Consider the following 19,136-nt stretch of genomic DNA (forward strand, 5'->3'; position numbering starts at 1 on the left):
GTTGACGCGATAAAACTGTACAAATAATAAAAATTAAACTGATAAAATACCTAAGCGATATGTCATGACATTCATAAATTTTGTCGCATGATTCAACAATTAAAATTGTTTGTATGTATTACTCATCGAAATTGTGAAATGATTATGTAAAAAAAATAACCCTTGAATAAATATTTTATTGTTGTTACTTTGAATTAGTATTTTCCAATTATTTTATTTTTAAAAAAATACCTGGTAAGAAGGTAGAAAATTTGCCTGGTCCCTGAAGCGCTACAGTGATCACCTTACCTTCATATAAGTAACTATCATGATAACACTGCGTCAATACGATGCAGTGCCCTATGCACCATTGGGTACGCATTAGGGTTAGAAGATGACTTATTTTCGTGGTTTCATATGTCAAACCTATTAATTTTTTTGATAGAACCATTCCTCTTAAACCTTAAGCATTAAAAACAGAAAATAAAGCATTTTAATAGTAAACAATAAAAAATTTCATTAATTGATTCGGCAGTCACTTTGTGGTAAAAATCCATCCATTTTTAATTGATGTTTTACTTAGTAAATAACACTATTTCTTAAAATCTACTGTGACACGTGTTTCGATGTATTTCGCATCATTTTCAAACACCGTATGTATTTTCAAACACCGTACACACGTGTTACAGTAGATTTTTAGAAATAGTGGTATTTACTAAGTAAAACATTAATTAAAAACAAAAAAAAAACAACATTTTGAGTGTATCTAAACACTAGTTCACAAATCTGGATTATCTCCAACTGTAGGAGTACTTTATATTTCATAATCATAACTTCATTCTTCCATATTCTTCTTCATCTATGTTGAGATGTCAAAAAATAAAATGTTAGTAATTTTTTTTTTTTTTGATTTGAAGAAAAAGTTTATTTTTAATTTACTCTGTGAAAATAGTACAGAAAACCATAATTAAAGTTATTTTGAAAAAAAAAACAAATATCCAACAAAATTATTATTTAAAAAATTTCAAGTCCCAAATATAGAAACCATCTATAAAAAACCGTAATTTTTCAAATACTAAAGGGTGACAATTATTTAAATAAATAAAAAATTATCATCGAGATTCTCAAAAGATTTTTCACTCCACTCCAAAATGCAACACCAAGCAATTTCAGCAAAACTTCAAATATTTGGCAATCAAACATTTCAATAAACTCCCTAAAGAAATTTTAAAAAAATAGATTATATAAAAATACTCAAGAAAAATTTAAAGCTCATTACATTTAAATCTTGAAAAAATATACAAAAAAAGACTTTTTTATATTTTATTATATAACATTAAACCACGAGTGTAAGTCCCTCTCCAAGCACAAGAGCAGTCTCTTTTATGGAGAGGCACAGCGAATCGAAATATAATAGTTTTCCATATGTATAAATGATTCAAATGTTATATGTTATAAATAAAAATATTAATTTATTAAATAAATAAATAAAATTTATCCTTTGTCCAGATTTCCGCTATCCCCGTAACAATACGGGTACGTAGAGCCTTTCACGTGACAAGCCCCTTTCAAATAATCGCATTATACACCCATGAAAGCCTTCCGCGGTATCTTCTCCTTCCGGATCTTGATTGACAGTTCGCCCTCGCGATGTATGCTCGTGGGGAGGAAATAATGTAATTTGCCAAGGGGTTCGTATTCTGCAACCCTTAATGTTGCCATGGAAAGGTAAACGATTTACATAAGAGGTTTCTACTATGAAAATTGTAATCTAATTACGTTCTGACTGCGGTTTTAAGGTTTTGGTAACGTTAAACTTCAGATTCTGTACCTTATATGTTTTTGCTTTGTTTGATTCTGACTTAAAAACACGAAAATATTTATACAAATTAAGTATGAATATTTGTTCGCCTCCGTGGTGTAATGGTCAGCGTGTTTAGCTACCGTGCTGGAGGTCCCGGGTTCGATTCCCAGGGGGGAGGTGGAAATAAATATTTGTGATTTAACACTGTAATATTTATTTAATATTACCCTGGACTGGTTCCTGAAGCGCAAGAGTGATCACCTTGCCTTCATGTAAGTAATGATCAAGATAACACTGCGTCAATTTGATGCAGTGCCCTATGCACCATTAGGTGCGGATAAGGGTTATAAAAAAAAAGTATGAATAAGTTAACACTCTCCTTTTCATTCAGGTGAAATATAGACTACATTTGACCTGATGATGGAATATATTTTATTTATTAAAAGCATTGTTAATTACGTGGTATGGTAATATAACATTTATATTTCACTTTGTGCAATACCACTTTGAAAAACACTGATTCGTGACAACCGGATTCGGAGTAATCATTCCATCATCAGGTCTAATGTAGATTAAAATGAAATAATTTCGATCTCAGATATACAAAAATAAAATTTAAAAGAGAGAAAGAAGACAAAGGAATCAACCTGGGAATATTTTTAAAAGTGAGCTTATAGTTAAATTCAATTGGTAATTTACTATGGGCAAGTTATATAGGGTTTCGGAATAATCATTCCATCATCAGGTCAAATGTAGATTAAAATTAAATTGTTACGGTCTGACATTTATGCAAAAATAAATAAAGAGAGAATTTTTTTTTAATGTTTTTTCTTTTATCTCTGAATGTTTTTTAATAGTTTTATAACGTAAATTTCGAATTGTTTAATTGGCTTTTTTTTTTAACGTAACTATTTTTAATTAATGTAATGTAATGTTTATTTTTGTTAATGTAACTATTGTTTTATATCATTTTTTTTATATGTAAGCTGTACAATTCCCGATTAAATAAAAAAAATAATAAAAATAAAAATAGAAACAAGACAAATGAATCAACCTGGGAATATTTTTGAAAGTGAACTAGTAGTTAAATTTAATTGGTTATTTACTTTGGGTAAGACATTCGTTCTTACTTAATTATTATACAGTAGAACCTCTGATAACGAGCACCTCTCATAACGAGTAATTGGCATAACGAGCAAAAAAATGCGGAAAAGTTGCTCCCTTAACGAGCGACATTTCGCATAACGAATAACGGAGAATGAGCAAGTCCCTTTTTCACTACACTCGCTTGTGGGCCCCAGTCAAAACAAGTAATGTTTCGCTTAGCGAGTAAGATTGTGGAACGAATTATGCTCGTTATGAGAGGTTCTACCGTATTAGAAAGTTATTAAAAACCTTTATCGTAATTTCGAAGTGGCCTTGTTTATGAAACCATGCTGAACTACCAAAATAAGTCGGGATGTCTCGTTTCAAAGGCCTAATCGTTTATTTATAAACGAAGTAACTCGTTTATAATTACGATATACAGAATCGTGAACAAGGATGTGAGTCGTCAATAAATATTTGTAAACCATGTCGTCCTGTTTTCAATAACAGTTTAAATAGATAATATATGACGGAGATAAACGGAAGCCGATGTTTACAGACGATCTAATGAATGTCGCTTGATCAAAAAAGAAATTAAAGCCATAACTATACACATATCGCTCACTCCTTTCAACAACGTCATTAATCAAAAATCGGCAATTTTCAGTTCTGCATGTTTCCAGAATGCCCAGAAAATGTACTATATCCCAACAAAAGCAGCATATTTTCAACTTAATATTTATCACCGTAATACGGTGTTTGAAAATGATGCGGAATGCATCGAAACACGTGTCACAGTAGATTTTAAAAAATAGTGGTATTTGTTAAGTAAAACGTTTATTAAAAATGGATAGATTTTACCACAAAGTGACTGCCGAATCAATGAATGAAATTAATATTTATCTGCTTCAGGGCAGAAAGTATTGTTTTTGCATTTTGAACAAAAGGTATTGTTTAATATTTTTTTTAAATATACTAAATATTTTTCAAATGGAGAAAAAACATTCAGGTTTTACCTAAAAAGAACTATTGCACGGTAAAAAGTTCAATAAGTGGCTTGATATTTATTTTCAATACATTGTATTATATTTTCAAACTTTTAAAACGTTCTCCTGAAAAATCAAGTTTTTTTTTATTTATGACGTTCTTGAAAGGAGTGAGCGATATGTTTTAATAACAAGAGTTACAATCATAACATCGTAAGTTTGCTTCGCATTGTAAGTAAATCATTCCAATGACAAGATGGCTGTGAATTTGCGGCCAACACGTCTGATATTATTTCAGTTTAGCTATTTCCAGATCACACTGCATGTGCAGTCTTAAATGCGTCATCGACTCGACATTAAACCGTTTAGTTTTAATGGTGCATTACACCATGCACAAAACATAACTAATGAGCAGTATAATTTATATCCAACTGAATGATATTCTAATAATAAGTGTATGAATTCCATAGCAAGCTTTGGATTAATGCAGTTGAACGCGATCGCAATGGAGGAATGAATACATAAATTAAATCTCATTCAAATGATTCAGCAGTGCTTTTAACCATTTTCATTTTTGAATACGAGATTTGAATTTATAACTTACTAACCATCATCCGTAGAGGTAGGCAGAGAGAATAGAAGGCCGCACCAAATCTGTCTTATAAACAATCTTCGAATCTTCCATTTTCATGCTTCTCCTCATACTAACATCCTAACTATTCCGACTCCCAATTATTTTATTTGATGACCTTCAAGTCCGTGAAATATTTTATCATGACAAGTTTTCCTCGGCCTTCCCCTGCTTCTATTTCCAACTATATTTGCCTCATAATTTTTTATACTGTTCTTTCTTAACTTATTCATTCCACATGTCCATACTATCCCGACATTAATTTTATCGATAATGCGTATCTCAGCATTACATTATTTCCTTATTTCGCCGTTTGAGCATCTAACGTGGATCTTTTTCGCACATTCTTCTCAGAGATCGCGTATAACTGCATTCAGTCTTCTTTCATCCTTCTTTTGCTAACTTCGTACTTCGCTCACATTAGGTTGGAAGCAAAATTCCGTTGTGTACTGCCAGTTAAGCTTTCGGTGATTTTTATTTGCCATAACTGATTTCAGTGCAACATTCACTATGTTCGCAGCATTCACTCTCCTTTCTACGTCTATATCAATTCCATTCCTAGAAAACGTATTTCCCAAACACACGAAATCATTTACTTATTTCATATTTTCCCCACTAACCAACATTTCACACCCAGATCTATTGTACATTCATCTCTTTCAAAAATCATTACTTTGGATTTGCCAACATTCATCACCAAATCAATTTCTTTGCACACATTATACACTTTTGTCACCAACGCCTGCAGGTCTTCTCTGCTATCGGCAAGAAAAACAGCATCACCAGCATACAAAAGGCAATAAACAGTCTCTAGCTCTAGTTTTAATGTTTTTTTTCTATATTAAATGTATTCTTTTCTCTTCTTTCAGACAATCGACGCTTCATATCATAGCAACCCCTCATTCCAGACTCCAGCACTGATCGCAATATTTTCAATACTCCTCGCGCTTGGCATCTTTATAGGCGCACTTGTAATATGGAAGTAAGTGAATTTTACTTATTATATTGATACGACATACTATGTATATCTAAATAAAGTTAAGTATGTTTTGTTTATAAACATTATGTTACTTGTTTTTCTTGGAAATTCTAAAGACTCTAATACGTCTTAAAGAGAAATGTGTAGATAAATTTTATTTTAATCCTCTGTGATTATAAATTGATGAATGATAAAGAAATGTTTGTGCAATATATTAGATTATTCAGTGATATGACTCGATTGAAACTCATTACTCATATATATTTCATCATACACATAATTTCAAATACAAAGTACTATTATCTGCCCCCGTTGAGTTTTCCCGTATCAAAGATACATTTTACAGTACCTACTTGTTTATAAATAATTCGAAAGAAAATTGTTTATGCTGTGCAATCAAATACGACATAAGCCAAATGATGCGATGTATTTCAGATCTACGAACCTTCATTATCTATTTGTAGATAGCGCTTTTAAACTTAGTTTCTGTTTTAATTTGTTATAGGCAATTGAGTAGAACAGATAACTGAATAAATATGATTGAATAATAATCAAATTTTTTTAGTCTTCCTATTGATGTTTTTCAATTGAGATCCATGGCGATCGCCTGGTTAATTTAATTATATAATATATGTATACAATAATAATCTCAAAAGGATTTTGATTTTATTATTGTACATATACTCGTATATATATATTATCATGTCACTCCATCAAATTAATGAATATAAAAATTTCTTTAAGAAGGTTACTAAAAATATTTTTACCTAAGTCAGTTATATTTTTTAAGGTAAATGCTTTATCATAAAATAATAAAACTGATCTAAGAACGTTGTAAAAATACTTTTATTTTATTATTCAACATTTTTGAACACTAGAAATGACTTCTCCCTTCTCAAAGTTCTAAAAGTTTTAACCGTGTTTGTCAAATTAATATCCCATGGAATCTGCTTCAAGTTTTCCTAATCTAGCAACACTCTCAGGTGATAAATTCCCCGTTTTACTGGCCGAACTTTTCGTCCCGCAATGCCCACATCCCGTTTTACGTCAAACTATAAAAATATTGACGCTACTCTCCGCTAGATGTCACTAGGTGTCTCGGCTCTAAATCAAATATTTGCCAAAAGGAACAATGTTTACGGCCTAAACTGATTTATGCCTTTCCCGTAAATCGTGTATTGAAATTTATCGCTCCGAATTTCATCTTTTTACTCCTGTTTCGGTTTATATATTTTTTGCTTCCGCCATTTTCTTCTGTATATATTTTTTTATCTCACAGTCCCGCCGCAAAATATTGCTTAAACATCGTTTTAGTACGGAATTTTGGGGTTATGTTTCTTATGCGTTTCTTTGTACTCTCCATTTACCAATGTTCTCTACGCTGTTTATTCCGCTTAATAACAAAGATATTTATCTTTCTACTTCGCGACAGTTTTATTTCTTGCAAACGAGTTATTATTCGACTTTTTTAGTGACGTCAATGATCTGTGTTTGAATTTATCATTATTTTTCCCCTCAGACACTGGATTATTCAACCTACGGATGATGTGTCAATATTATAGGTTTATCAACTTGAGATGAAACCTCTATCATTTTTTTATATGAATGAAGATGTCTGAGAAATCCAGAACTTGGCATTTGATGACCTGGCATTTGGCTGACATAAGTAATCACTTTATACACTGATGTAACGGTCACCATTCTGACAATTATTGATGAGTTGTTTCTCACAAATATTTCATCACAATATTGTCATTCGTAGGGTAAATAATGCAGTGTTGGAAAAAGTAATAATTAATTTTTATGTTATTTCCTAAAAACATTTATTCTTTGAAATCCATATTATGATCAATTAAGAGCCTTTTTGGGTTTTATTTTCCATTTTTTTGCGAAAATGAGTTTATATATCATCCAAAAATATAACTACTTCATTTGTATTAAATTATACATATTTCTTTCATTTTTACATAAACTGTATACATTTATTTAAAAATTATGAACATATTAAAAATATTATTTTGCAATGACCCACCAAGCCACGTTGTGTGTCTTGTCGGTGGAGCTCTTTTACATACGTTTTTTCTCATTTTTATCTATTTTAACCTGATTTGCACACAAAAAAGTAAGAAAAAAATAAAAATAAAAACTACATCACAGCTGTATTCATTTTGCATATTAATTTTGTGAATTACGTTTTTTTTTAATATTGTACAATTATACACTGAAATTATATCTCATCCTTTGAAATGAAGGATATTTCAAAAATATAAACATCAATTTGATATGAGATTTTTTTATAAATTAAAAATATGTATATATTAATATCGTAGTCGTACAGGAGAAAATGACCAACGAACAAAACGTTAAATGTTCAGGAGGGCTATTTAAGTCACTTTTGCTTGGCAAGACAATAAACGCAGTAAATGCAGTTAGTCATTTTACCAAGTCAATATATTATACTTCCAAGTTTAAAATCGCTTTGGGATTTTTTTGAGGGCAATATTGAGCTTGTAAGATATCAAATAGTCAATAATCACGTTTTTGTAAAAAAAATGCAGTTGGTCACATTCTCCTGTATGACTACGATGTGATAAATTTTAGCTGATTTGATTTTTAACAAACTTTATAAATTAAATAATTTTCAACACTATATCTCTTAGCGTTGACCCATAGAAATTATGGTTCAAAACAATTTCCCTAGATTCTTTACCGTTTTTCCATTAAAAATACATACAGACGTACGTCTGTTGTACACGTGTGTATAAGTACTAGGCACGTGCATTCTCTAACTGTGTGTAATGAAAATTAAATGAGCTTCTTTCTCCATGCGGAGCACGTCTGCTTTCACATTAATGTTTCTACATAATGAATGAAGGAAGAAGAAGAAAATTAGATGAATGACAACAAAAACATAGAAAAATAAAAGAAAAACTTATCTGATACCCATCCTTTAATATTTTGAACTTTCATCCATATTTATTGGGTTCGCAGAACAGAAGTGAAAATCTCGCTAAAACCAAAAATGTCATAAATGGACCGTTTTGCCTTCATTGTATTTAAAAAAAAAACTAACTAACCATCACGCCGCTTCCCCGCAGGGGTAGGCAGAGAGAATAGAACGCCACACCACTCTGTCTTTGCAAACATTATTCGCCTCTTCCACGTTCATGCATCTCCTCATACATACCCGCCGATTGTTACGACTCCTAACCTGGCCACTTTCAAGTATTTGGCATACCTGATCATGCCATGTTTTTTCTCTGTCTTCCTCTTCTCCTTTTTCCACTTACATTCGCCTCATAAATTTGTTTTACCGTTCTTTCCTCACTCATTCGTTCTACTTGTCCAAACCATCTCAACACACCTTTCTTAATTTTATCGATAATATAACTATCCTATTTTCGGCATAGGTAGTTTCATGCCGCTTCTCGCAGGGGTAGGCAGAGATAATGTAACGCCACACCACTCTGTCATTACAAATATTCATACATCTTCTCATACATACCGGCCAATACTTTCAAGTATTTGACATGACAAGTTTTCCTTGGTCTTCCTCTGCTCTTTTACTTTTTTTGTTTTTTAATGAAAGAAGATGCGAGTCTTAGCATCCCAGTGATTATGATCTGATATTTGGCGGGCTTAAGTGATCACTTTATGCATATATACAGGTGTCAAGATCTAATACAATATGTAATATAATTTATTTGCAACATTTTGAGTGTGTCCAAATACTTGTTCACAAATTTGGATTATCTCCAATTATAGGAGTATTTTTCATATTATTTTTGACATCTCATCAAAGATGAATAAAAATATGGTACTCTGGGCATTTACGGGGCGGAAGACCGTCATAATTTATTAATACTGGGCAGACTGGTGAACGTTACATAAATGTATAAAGTAATCGCTTAAGCCAGGCAAATGCCAGTTCGTAAGCCTAGAAATGTTCAAACATTCATTTTCTTTCATAAAAAGTGGTAGTTTTATTTATTGTTTCGGCATTAACTTTGTGGTAAGACATGTTACAATGATTAAAGAAAACACTTGTTTTTATACCACTTGAGTTTTATTAAAGACTACTAGTTTCAGAAGCTGAACTTAGACTACTTGTTTAAGAAGCTAAGCTATCAGTTATTATTCAGACCTGAATGATGGAAGTTTAGCTTCTGAAACCAGTAGTCTTTAATAAAACTCAAGTGGTATAAAAGCAAGTGTTTTCTTTAATCATTGAAAAAAAGGTAGAATGATACATATTTCATATCAAGTTTAGAAATCTTTTTGTTTAATATTTTAATAAATTTTTAGATAAAATATAGATGTATTTAAATTGTATTTACTTTATTCTTGGGTGAAACCACCTCTTTATTTGTAAGTACCGAGTTGTAACCAGACATTGTGTACACATCTGTCGGTAATGAAAAGACGCTCCGGCGAGCTATCCACAGAAACGTCAGTTTTTAATTGCTTTCCTCCAAGTCGTTAGGGCCTCTGACCTCTCGAGAGAAATGCTGAACTTAATGGCGTGTATATAAACATTTTACATTTTCACCAACGTGGAAATTTTAGTACTTTTCCAACGAAAATGGACAATATCATCGATTTGATCGCAATAATTGCCATGCGGTAAAATAGTTTGTATTTAATTGTCCACGTTTGTCCTTACACACGCACACACGATCACACACACACACACACGCACACACGCACACATATACACACACATTTATACAAACAAACACTCACACACTCACACACCCAAACATCAGAATGTAACAGAATAATTAGGTACAGTAAACAAGAGTATTTCAAAATTTTGATTGTGTCCAAATTGTTCACAAATCTCGGTTTTCTCCATAAAGGAGCTATTTTTTTTTCCATTTCTTTGCCATCTCAACATAGATGAAGAAAAATATGGATAACTGAGTATTTACAGGGCTTATCACTCGTTATAACAAGCCCTTTGATGGGCTGTGAATTCTTGAATTCCATATTCTTCTTTATTTGTTGAGATGTCAAAAAATATATGAAAATAAGGTTTTATTAAGAGGTATTCCCTCTTTTGTGTCCTAGCTTGAAGCAAAGGGCTGATGACATTTCCTTCATATGTTGACGATCAAGATACTGCGTTTATATGATGCAACGCTCAAGGCACCATTGGAGTACGAATTATGTAATTTTAATTCCTTTAGTTTTTGTACCCTGTATACATACACAAGGTTTATTACAAATAAGAGATTTTCTACATATTTACTAGAGGGTTTTCAAAGACAAATTGTATGGCAAAAAATAAGGGTTTAAAGAAGATACTTTCGTCTTAATGGCATATAATTGCTTAATTTTGTGATATGAAACACATATTATTTTAGTATCTAATGTTTATTTATTCTTAATATAAAAAATAATATGGGAATAAATTAATCACGATCGAAAAAAATCCCACCGCAAAGAAATTAAGCGAACAAATGCGAAATCAAAGGCCTGAAAACAAACAATACTTGCGCAAAACGGAGGGGAAGTTTTCATTGCGGAATTCCAGCAACAAAGGAGATCCATTATTATTTAATAAACACAGTCCCTAAACGCCTCTCTGCAGTCGGCGAGTAATTTATATAATAATTAATTTCGCAATTAAAATACGCCGGTTTTATGCGGTCTGCCCTCCCGGCCGGACTCCAGACTCGGCGGAAAAATTAGGAAATGCAAATGGGAAAAAACGTACCTTGTATACACAACACGTTTGGCTTGAAGATTTATTAAAAAATGTGCGCGGGGAACATAATGCCACGTGGTCGCTGTATGGTATATCAGAATGTTGCCGCATTCTAGGGTCGAAAGCGTAACGATGTTTCGGAATATCTAACTGCAATGCACTTTAATTTTATAATCTCCTTTGAAATAATGAAATATTACATTAAAACGTTTTTATTTTTTTATTATTTTATATTCTTAAGAGGAAATCGCTTACTTGGTAACTAAAATAAAGGAAAAAATGCGAGGTCGGATAAGCATTATCGATAAAAATTAAGAAAATTGTGACCACTTTACACACGTGTAAAATTCACCGTTCTACCCATGATTGATAACCACACTTCTCGATTTTTGTAACATAAAGATATATCATTAATCTCATAACACTTTAAACACTCGCCACTTGTACACACTCACAAAAACGCATAAAATCTGATTTAAAAAAAAATTGGCGGTTAATACTCTTCCAGTTATTTTTTTGTATAAATTTTTTTTTTTTAAAGAAGAGAAATATTTGTGTTTTTATTATTTACACAAATATTTCAATTTCATACTATTTCTGTGAGCCCAAGCGGCTCATTATTAGAAATAGGTATCAAATTGCGGTAGAGTGGGTTCAAACCGAGAAACTCTGACTTAAGAGTCCGCGACACTCACCACGGGACCACATACTGTACAATTTTATTGACATTTTTTCGAAAACAACTGTTTGGACACTCAAAATATTTTTTTTTAATAATAACCAAACTATATCTAGATGAACCGTTATGAATTTAAGCCGTGATATGATTACCCATCCCACTATGATCATTAATACATTAATTTAAGGTCGATCCATTAAAAATTCCAGTCGGCTAAATTTGCAGCGAATTTAACCCCTTTCGTGCGGCCCGCGCCGAGAGGGTGGTTCTGGTCAAGGCGAAGGGTTGAACGGGTCAACACATAAATAATGTCCCAGACAGGGGCGGGCGGGGAGGGCTTGCGGCACTTGGGCCCGTGAATACTTTATAAATACATTGTCCCTCCCTGGAACGACGTTTTGAAGCGATAAAAGTACAATAAGAGATAAGGGAGGATGGCTTTAGGGTAGGTGGATGAAAGAATTAGCCCTCGGCGTATAATTAATAACAGGGCACGATACATCATTACACACATTGCTTCGATAAGCAAGTAATGAGCTAATATTGTCCCAATATCAATTTTGAAATTGTAATTCAACTTATTATTTTTTGACATCTCATTAAAGATGAAGAAGAATATGGAAGTCTGGGCATTTACGGGGCTGACGACCGTCATAGGCTGGTTTAAGTGGTCACTTTACATACACGTAACATTCACCTATTCCTTCCATATTTGTGTCGGGTTGTGGTCCTGTGGTTAGAGTTATTTTTGGATCTAACACACTCTACCACAATTTGATACCTATTTCTAATGAGCCGCCTAGGCTCACAGAAATAGTATGAAATTCAAATATTTGTGTAAATAATAAAAACACAAATTTTTCTTCTTTTTCGAAAAAAACGTTTCTTCATCTATGTTAAGATGTCAAAAAATTATTTAAAAAATAACTCCTAATTGCCGATAATCCAGATTTGTAAACAAGTATTTAGACACATTCAGAATGTTGTAAGTTTTATTTGATCAAGTTTTAAAAAAAACATGCAAGTATCTGTATAAGACATTCAAGATATTATATTTATTCTATAAGACACTTTATTATTTATTCTACGGAAGATACATATGTTAGAATGATAGATGTCTCATTTTATATATGTAAGTAAGTTATTTAATTAGTTTAACTGATTTCAAAGCATCGTTTTCTTTTCAAATCCTATCCCATCATTATAATATATAATATTATTTTTTATTAAAAAAAATTATATCGTAGTCGTACAGGAAAAAGTGACCAACTAACAAACCTAAAATGTTTAGAAGGGCCATTTAAGTCATTTTTTATTGGCAAGAAAATAAACATCAATGCAGTTAGTCATTTTTAACAAGTCAATATTTAAAATCGTTAAAATCGTTAGTTTAAAATCGCTTTGGGATTTTTTCAGGGCAATATTAAGCTAGTAAGATATCAAATAGTCAATGATCACGTTTTTGTGAAAAATGCACTTGGTCACTTTCTCCTGTATGACTACGATATATTCATTTATTTTTATGCTTTCGTAAAAAATGTCATTGTACATCGAAAAAAAAATTGATATCTTAAAGACATTTTAATATGTTTGACTTGAAAATACGTGGGTTTAAGAAAAGGAATCAAAAGTAAAAACGGACGTAATTTTTACAAATTTCTACCCTTTGCGGTGGGTAAAGAAACTTTTTATGATTTTTTTTTACTACAAACGGATTATGACGCGTGCATGTGGTGCCACGCTATTAAAATACGACTTCTTAGTTTCAGAAGTTCAAATAAGGTCATAAAGGTGAAAATCTAAATGGCACAAATAATTGCATTATCACTTTATGTTAGGAGTATCCAAATTTTCAAATTATTTAAATTATTAAATAGTTATATTTGAGATTCAGTATTTTAAAGTTGTCGAAAAAATATTTGCTCTTTAGAGCTAACTCAGTTAGTTGATCAAATCTCTCGCCCCTGACAATGTAATTTCGACCGAAATCTTAAGAGGGTAGTCTAAATGTACAGAAATATATATTATCAAATCTTATTATCTTACTAAAACATTCCTGTTTTTCTTTTACATCTTATCGTAGAAGAAATGATTATTTGTTATAACTTCAAGTCCACTTATAAAAATATTCCCAATGTGATTCATTTGTCTTCTTTCTCTCTTTCAAAATTTAATTTTTGTTTAAATGTCAGACCGTAATAATTTTATTTTAATGACCTGATGATGGAATGATTATTCCGAATCCGGTAGTGTCGATTTAGTGGTTATTAAAGTGGTTATTACACAAAGTGAACGATAAATGATAAGGAGGGTGTTATATAATATTACCATACTACAAAGTAAACAATACTTTTAATATACAAAATATTCACCATTCTACCCAAGATTTACAACCACACTACTGAAATTTTTGGAACTACTAGATATATCATTGATCTTATAACACAGTACATATGAGTTCACAATAGTCATGTATGTGGGATTGTGAAAACTTTTACTAAGCAGAGACCTTTTATTTGGGTGTATGCAAGATCCCGGATTATTTTATACTTACTGGGAAACGCCTAAAAATATAATTTTATGCATCTTAAAATTTCACCAGTTATTTTTATTCACAATAGACCGAAGAGATGGATTGACAGCTGGAAATTGACATAGCAGGAGGCTAATTTTTTTTAGAAACGGCCACAAGGCCTACACCAAGAAGAAGAAGAAGAAAATTTCACAATAAAAAAATGGAAATTTGGACTAGACATATAAGTACCTAGAACGAAATGTGTATCTTGCTTCTTAACACAAAAGAACCGAGGTATATAACCTACGTATAAATTCAATGAAAATTGGTCTTCGTTTATAAGGGGAAGGTTTTTCATGAAATCTCACCAATTTTTGCGACCGATTGGTGAGTTTTATTTTAAATATTCACCCCTCATCTTATATTGGGCAATTTCGAAATTGGGAAAACATAAATTTTGCGAGATGAAATCTATTTTATCCCGGGATTGTACTTGGGGATATGAAGGCATTAGAATAATAATTTATAATCTATCTCTTTTTCCCGTCCGCACTTAATGCAACATGTATGAGATAAAATATTAATTGAATAAATTTCCCTAAAAAAAATCGTTTAAAAAATAGAAAATGAAATTCACAGCGTATATACAATCAATCGTGTACTCTATCAATATTGATAAAGATCGAGAAATAAATGGTTCGCCATTTTCGACATACATAGATTATGAAAAATATGGAAGTCTAAGTATTTGTGTAGCTTACGATGTATCGTAGACTGATTTAAGTGATCACTTTATACACGTGTAATATTTATGATTGCACCCATAATTATACCACCACACTTCTCAAATTTCTGAAGTTATTTAAGACTTACTTGGTTAATACTACTATTTCTCAAAATCTATTGTTACACGTGTTTCGATGCATTCCGCATCATTTTCAAACCATACGGTATTTAAAAATGATGAAAATGCATTGAAACACATGTCACAATTAAATTAATTAAATAATGGTATTAATCAAGTAAAACTTGTTCAGATAAGTTCTTTTCGAACCAATAATATAGATACTTAAAAAGAGAAAACATATTATTTTATCACAAAGTATACGAGATAACGACCGTTAATGAAGGGAAAAAAATGTGGTACATTGTAAAAAAAATATACTCTTATCCAAATTGTAAGTAAGCTATTCCAAGAATATGTTATTTTCTTCCTGTTCCTCACGTTTCCATTAAAATAATTGAACATTGCTTTTTTTATAAAAACAATATCTTTCTAGGAAATCATTTAAAGCTTTCTTGAAATTTGAAATATTGTCAGAAGTCAGAAGCCGGAATGTTCCATTGTCCGTGTGTTCACATTTAGTTGAGTGACTCTCTTTTTACAATGGATTATTTTCAAAAGCTTTCAGAAAGATTACGTGAACTGCAAATCTTGAGAATCGACTACCTTCCCATCTTCACAAATACTCTTCCTTCTATTCTTATGCTACCTGTCGTATTAAGTAAATGACAGGTGAACAGAATAGAAATATACAGAACATAATATCGAACATATTGTAGAATCTTTGACAGTTTTCTTAGCGAGAAAATGCAACACTCGTAACGACTTGAGTCGTAAAGGGAAAAAGAATATCTCTCGTTTCTCAGTTTCTTAATGATTTCTTAGATGAAATGTTTTTCTCGATTTTTATTTTCAAATTTATATAAATCTAATAACTAGTAACCTCAATTACCTTTCTTAATATCTTATCTTGTTTGAAAAAATAAAATAAACCTTACCTAACCAATCCCTTTCAATATAATTTTTCGATGAAACAACCTAACGTAACCTAAGCTAACTCTGTATTATTATCTTCTTCTACTCAGTATTATTATCCTTCGAAATGAACGTCCCAACCAAACCTCATCTATTGATTTCAATGTTTTTATCCTTTGAAAAGAACAAGCTAAACTTTTTTAAAACTTATTAACCAACACGCCGCTTTCCACAGGGGTAGGCAGAGATATGCTTCACTCATACATCTCCTCATACAACCTAAACTGTCATTAATATTCTCATCCTTCGAAAAATTGTGAAACATACTATTATTTTTTTTTTAAATACACAGTTTTGTCCTCCATTTTACCCGTGTAAAATCATAAAAATTATACCAAATCACATCTTATTCTTTAGAATGAAACTAGAACTGTCAGCTGTCATATGAGTCGAGATAGAAAAATAAATTTAAACGGCTAGATAGTTTTAAATTCTTATATTAAAGAAACGAAATATCGTTAAATGTCGCCAAAATATGTACGTCACGACTTTTCAGACATCCTTATACCTTGAATATAATACAAAATGTGGTATATTTCCATATTTCCAATATTAAATAATTTCTTTTATATTGCTTTTCAATGATATTCAGTATCAAATATATATATATTGATATTATTGAGTTACCTCCATATTTTTGATCTTCGAGCGACTTTCCAAGGTTGCTACTTCTTTTATCGGAAAGACGTCTCCTAGAAAGGACTCCATCCTCCCCTTTTGCTCACCCCATCGCACCCCTTTCCATACTATCATCCCCCCGCCCTCCATCAATATTTGCCGTGATTGAGAGAACCTTTTGTCAGCCTGAATCCTTTTTTGTCTCACCCGTCAAGAAGAGCGAATCGCGTGTATTTTGACGTAAAATCATTGACTCTTCGATAGATATATCATTTCGTATGAAATTTTCAACGTCCTGTATTCAATTACTTATTCTAATACTAGAAAAGCTTTTTTATAACTATCGTCAACTTGGATAAGATGAGCAAGTTTAGTATTTTTTTATTTTTTTTTGTATTTATAAGTTGTGTGTATCATTAATTGATTCGGCAGTCACTTTGTGGTAAAATGTATCCATTTTTAATTGAAGTTTAATTATATTATAATCCAGGATTCGGATCTCACATACTAATATAAGAGTTTCTGCTTAATAAAAAGCTTCTTTACATCTCACCAATAGATGTCTCTAGTGAAGTTTTAGTGATTCATGAACAAGGTTTCTAAATTGGTTCATATATATAGAACATACAAGAATTTGAGTAGTGTGGTTGTCAATTATGGGTAGAATTGGTGAATGTTACACGTGTGTAAAGTGATCACTCAAACCAGCCTATGACGGTCGTAAGCCCCGTAAATGCCCAGACTTCCATATTCTTCTTCATCTTTGATGAGATGTCAAAAAATAATATGAAAATAACTCCTGTAATTGGAGATAATCCAGATTTTGTGAACAAGTATTTGGACACACTCAAAATGTTGTAAATAAATTATCTGGTCAAATTATAAGCTTAATAATAAAAATGAAAATGGTATTTTCTGGCGTTTCTCATGTGTGTGATTATAATCCAGGATTCGGATCTCACATACTAATATAAGAGTTTCTGCTTAATAAAAAGCTTCTTTACATCTCACCAATAGATGTCTCTAGTGAAGTTTTAGTGATTCATGAACAAGGTTTCTAAATTGGTTCATATATATAGAACATCCAAGAATTTGAGTAGTGTGGTTGTCAATAATGGGTAGAATTGGTGAATGTTACACGTGTGTAAAGTGATCACTCAAACCAGCCTATGACGGTCGTAAGCCCCGTAAATGCCCAGACTTCCATATTCTTCTTCATCTTTGATGAGATGTCAAAAAATAATATGAAAATAACTCCTGTAATTGGAGATAATCCAGATTTTGTGAACAAGTATTTGGACACACTCAAAATGTTGTAAATAAATTATCTGGTCAAATTATAAGCTTAATAATAAAAATGAAAATGGTATTTTCTGGCGTTTCTCATGTGTGTGATTATAATCCAGGATTCGGATCTCACATACTAATATAAGAGTTTCTGCTTAATAAAAAGCTTCTTTACATCTCACCATTAGATGTCTCTAGTGAAGTTTTAGTGATTCATGAACAAGGTTTCTAAATTGGTTCATATATATAGAACATCCAAGAATTTGAGTAGTGTGGTTGTCAATAATGGGTAGAATTGGTGAATGTTACACGTGTGTAAAGTGATCACTCAAACCAGCCTATGACGGTCGTAAGCCCCGTAAATGCCCAGACTTCCATATTCTTCTTCATCTTTGATGAGATGTCAAAAAATAATATGAAAATAACTCCTGTAATTGGAGATAATCCAGATTTTGTGAACAAGTATTTGGACACACTCAAAATGTTGAAGTTTTACTTAGTTTATACCACTATTTATATTAATAGTGGTAATTAATTAGTAAAAATTAAATTAAAAATGTATAAAGTCAAATAACATACATATCAATATGTCGGTAAATCACAGCAGCATTGTTCTTAACATATACCATATATGGTTAAACATGTATGGTAAAAGGAATTTAAAAATATAAAAATTTTATTTTTGAAAGCAATTGCATGATTTAGATATTATTCTGCACTGCATATTTGAACACTATTTTGGAATTTTTTAAACGAGACATTTGGCAGGAAGGTGCCAAACCAAAAAAGTTCGAGAATCTATGCTGTAGATGCTAATTCTAAACCTTTTCTTATCTTACCTTTTATTTATATATTAACTATTTAATATTTTGCCTTGCTTTTTACTTCACTCATTTACATACCGTTTATATTGTACTACACACATTTACGAGTTCAGAGGCACTTATTATCTATCAATTTGCATAAAAAATAAGTATATATACAACACACTTTTTTCAATGATTTTTTTAAAATATTGTACTTTGTGGCAAATTTTAAAAATC

At 31.4% G+C, this 19,136-nt stretch overlaps 1 protein-coding gene across 3 annotated transcripts in view; it reads left to right on the forward strand.

Moving 5' to 3' along the window:
* pxb (putative Hedgehog signaling attenuator pxb) overlaps nt 1-19,136 on the forward strand; it is a 442,089-nt gene that overhangs the window by 384,436 nt on the left and 38,517 nt on the right. For all 3 annotated transcript variants that reach the window (XM_088266356.1, XM_088266355.1, XM_088266357.1), the window contains one exon: nt 5,356-5,468. In XM_088266356.1, coding sequence (XP_088122482.1) covers nt 5,356-5,468 — 113 coding nt within the window. The remainder of the gene's footprint in view (nt 1-5,355; nt 5,469-19,136) is intronic.

This window comes from Brachycentrus maculatus, unplaced genomic scaffold (genome assembly GCF_059751285.1).
Source record: "Brachycentrus maculatus isolate JH-2025_06_01 unplaced genomic scaffold, ASM5975128v1 h1tg000266l, whole genome shotgun sequence".
NCBI classification, from domain to species: Eukaryota; Metazoa; Arthropoda; class Insecta; order Trichoptera; family Brachycentridae; genus Brachycentrus; species Brachycentrus maculatus.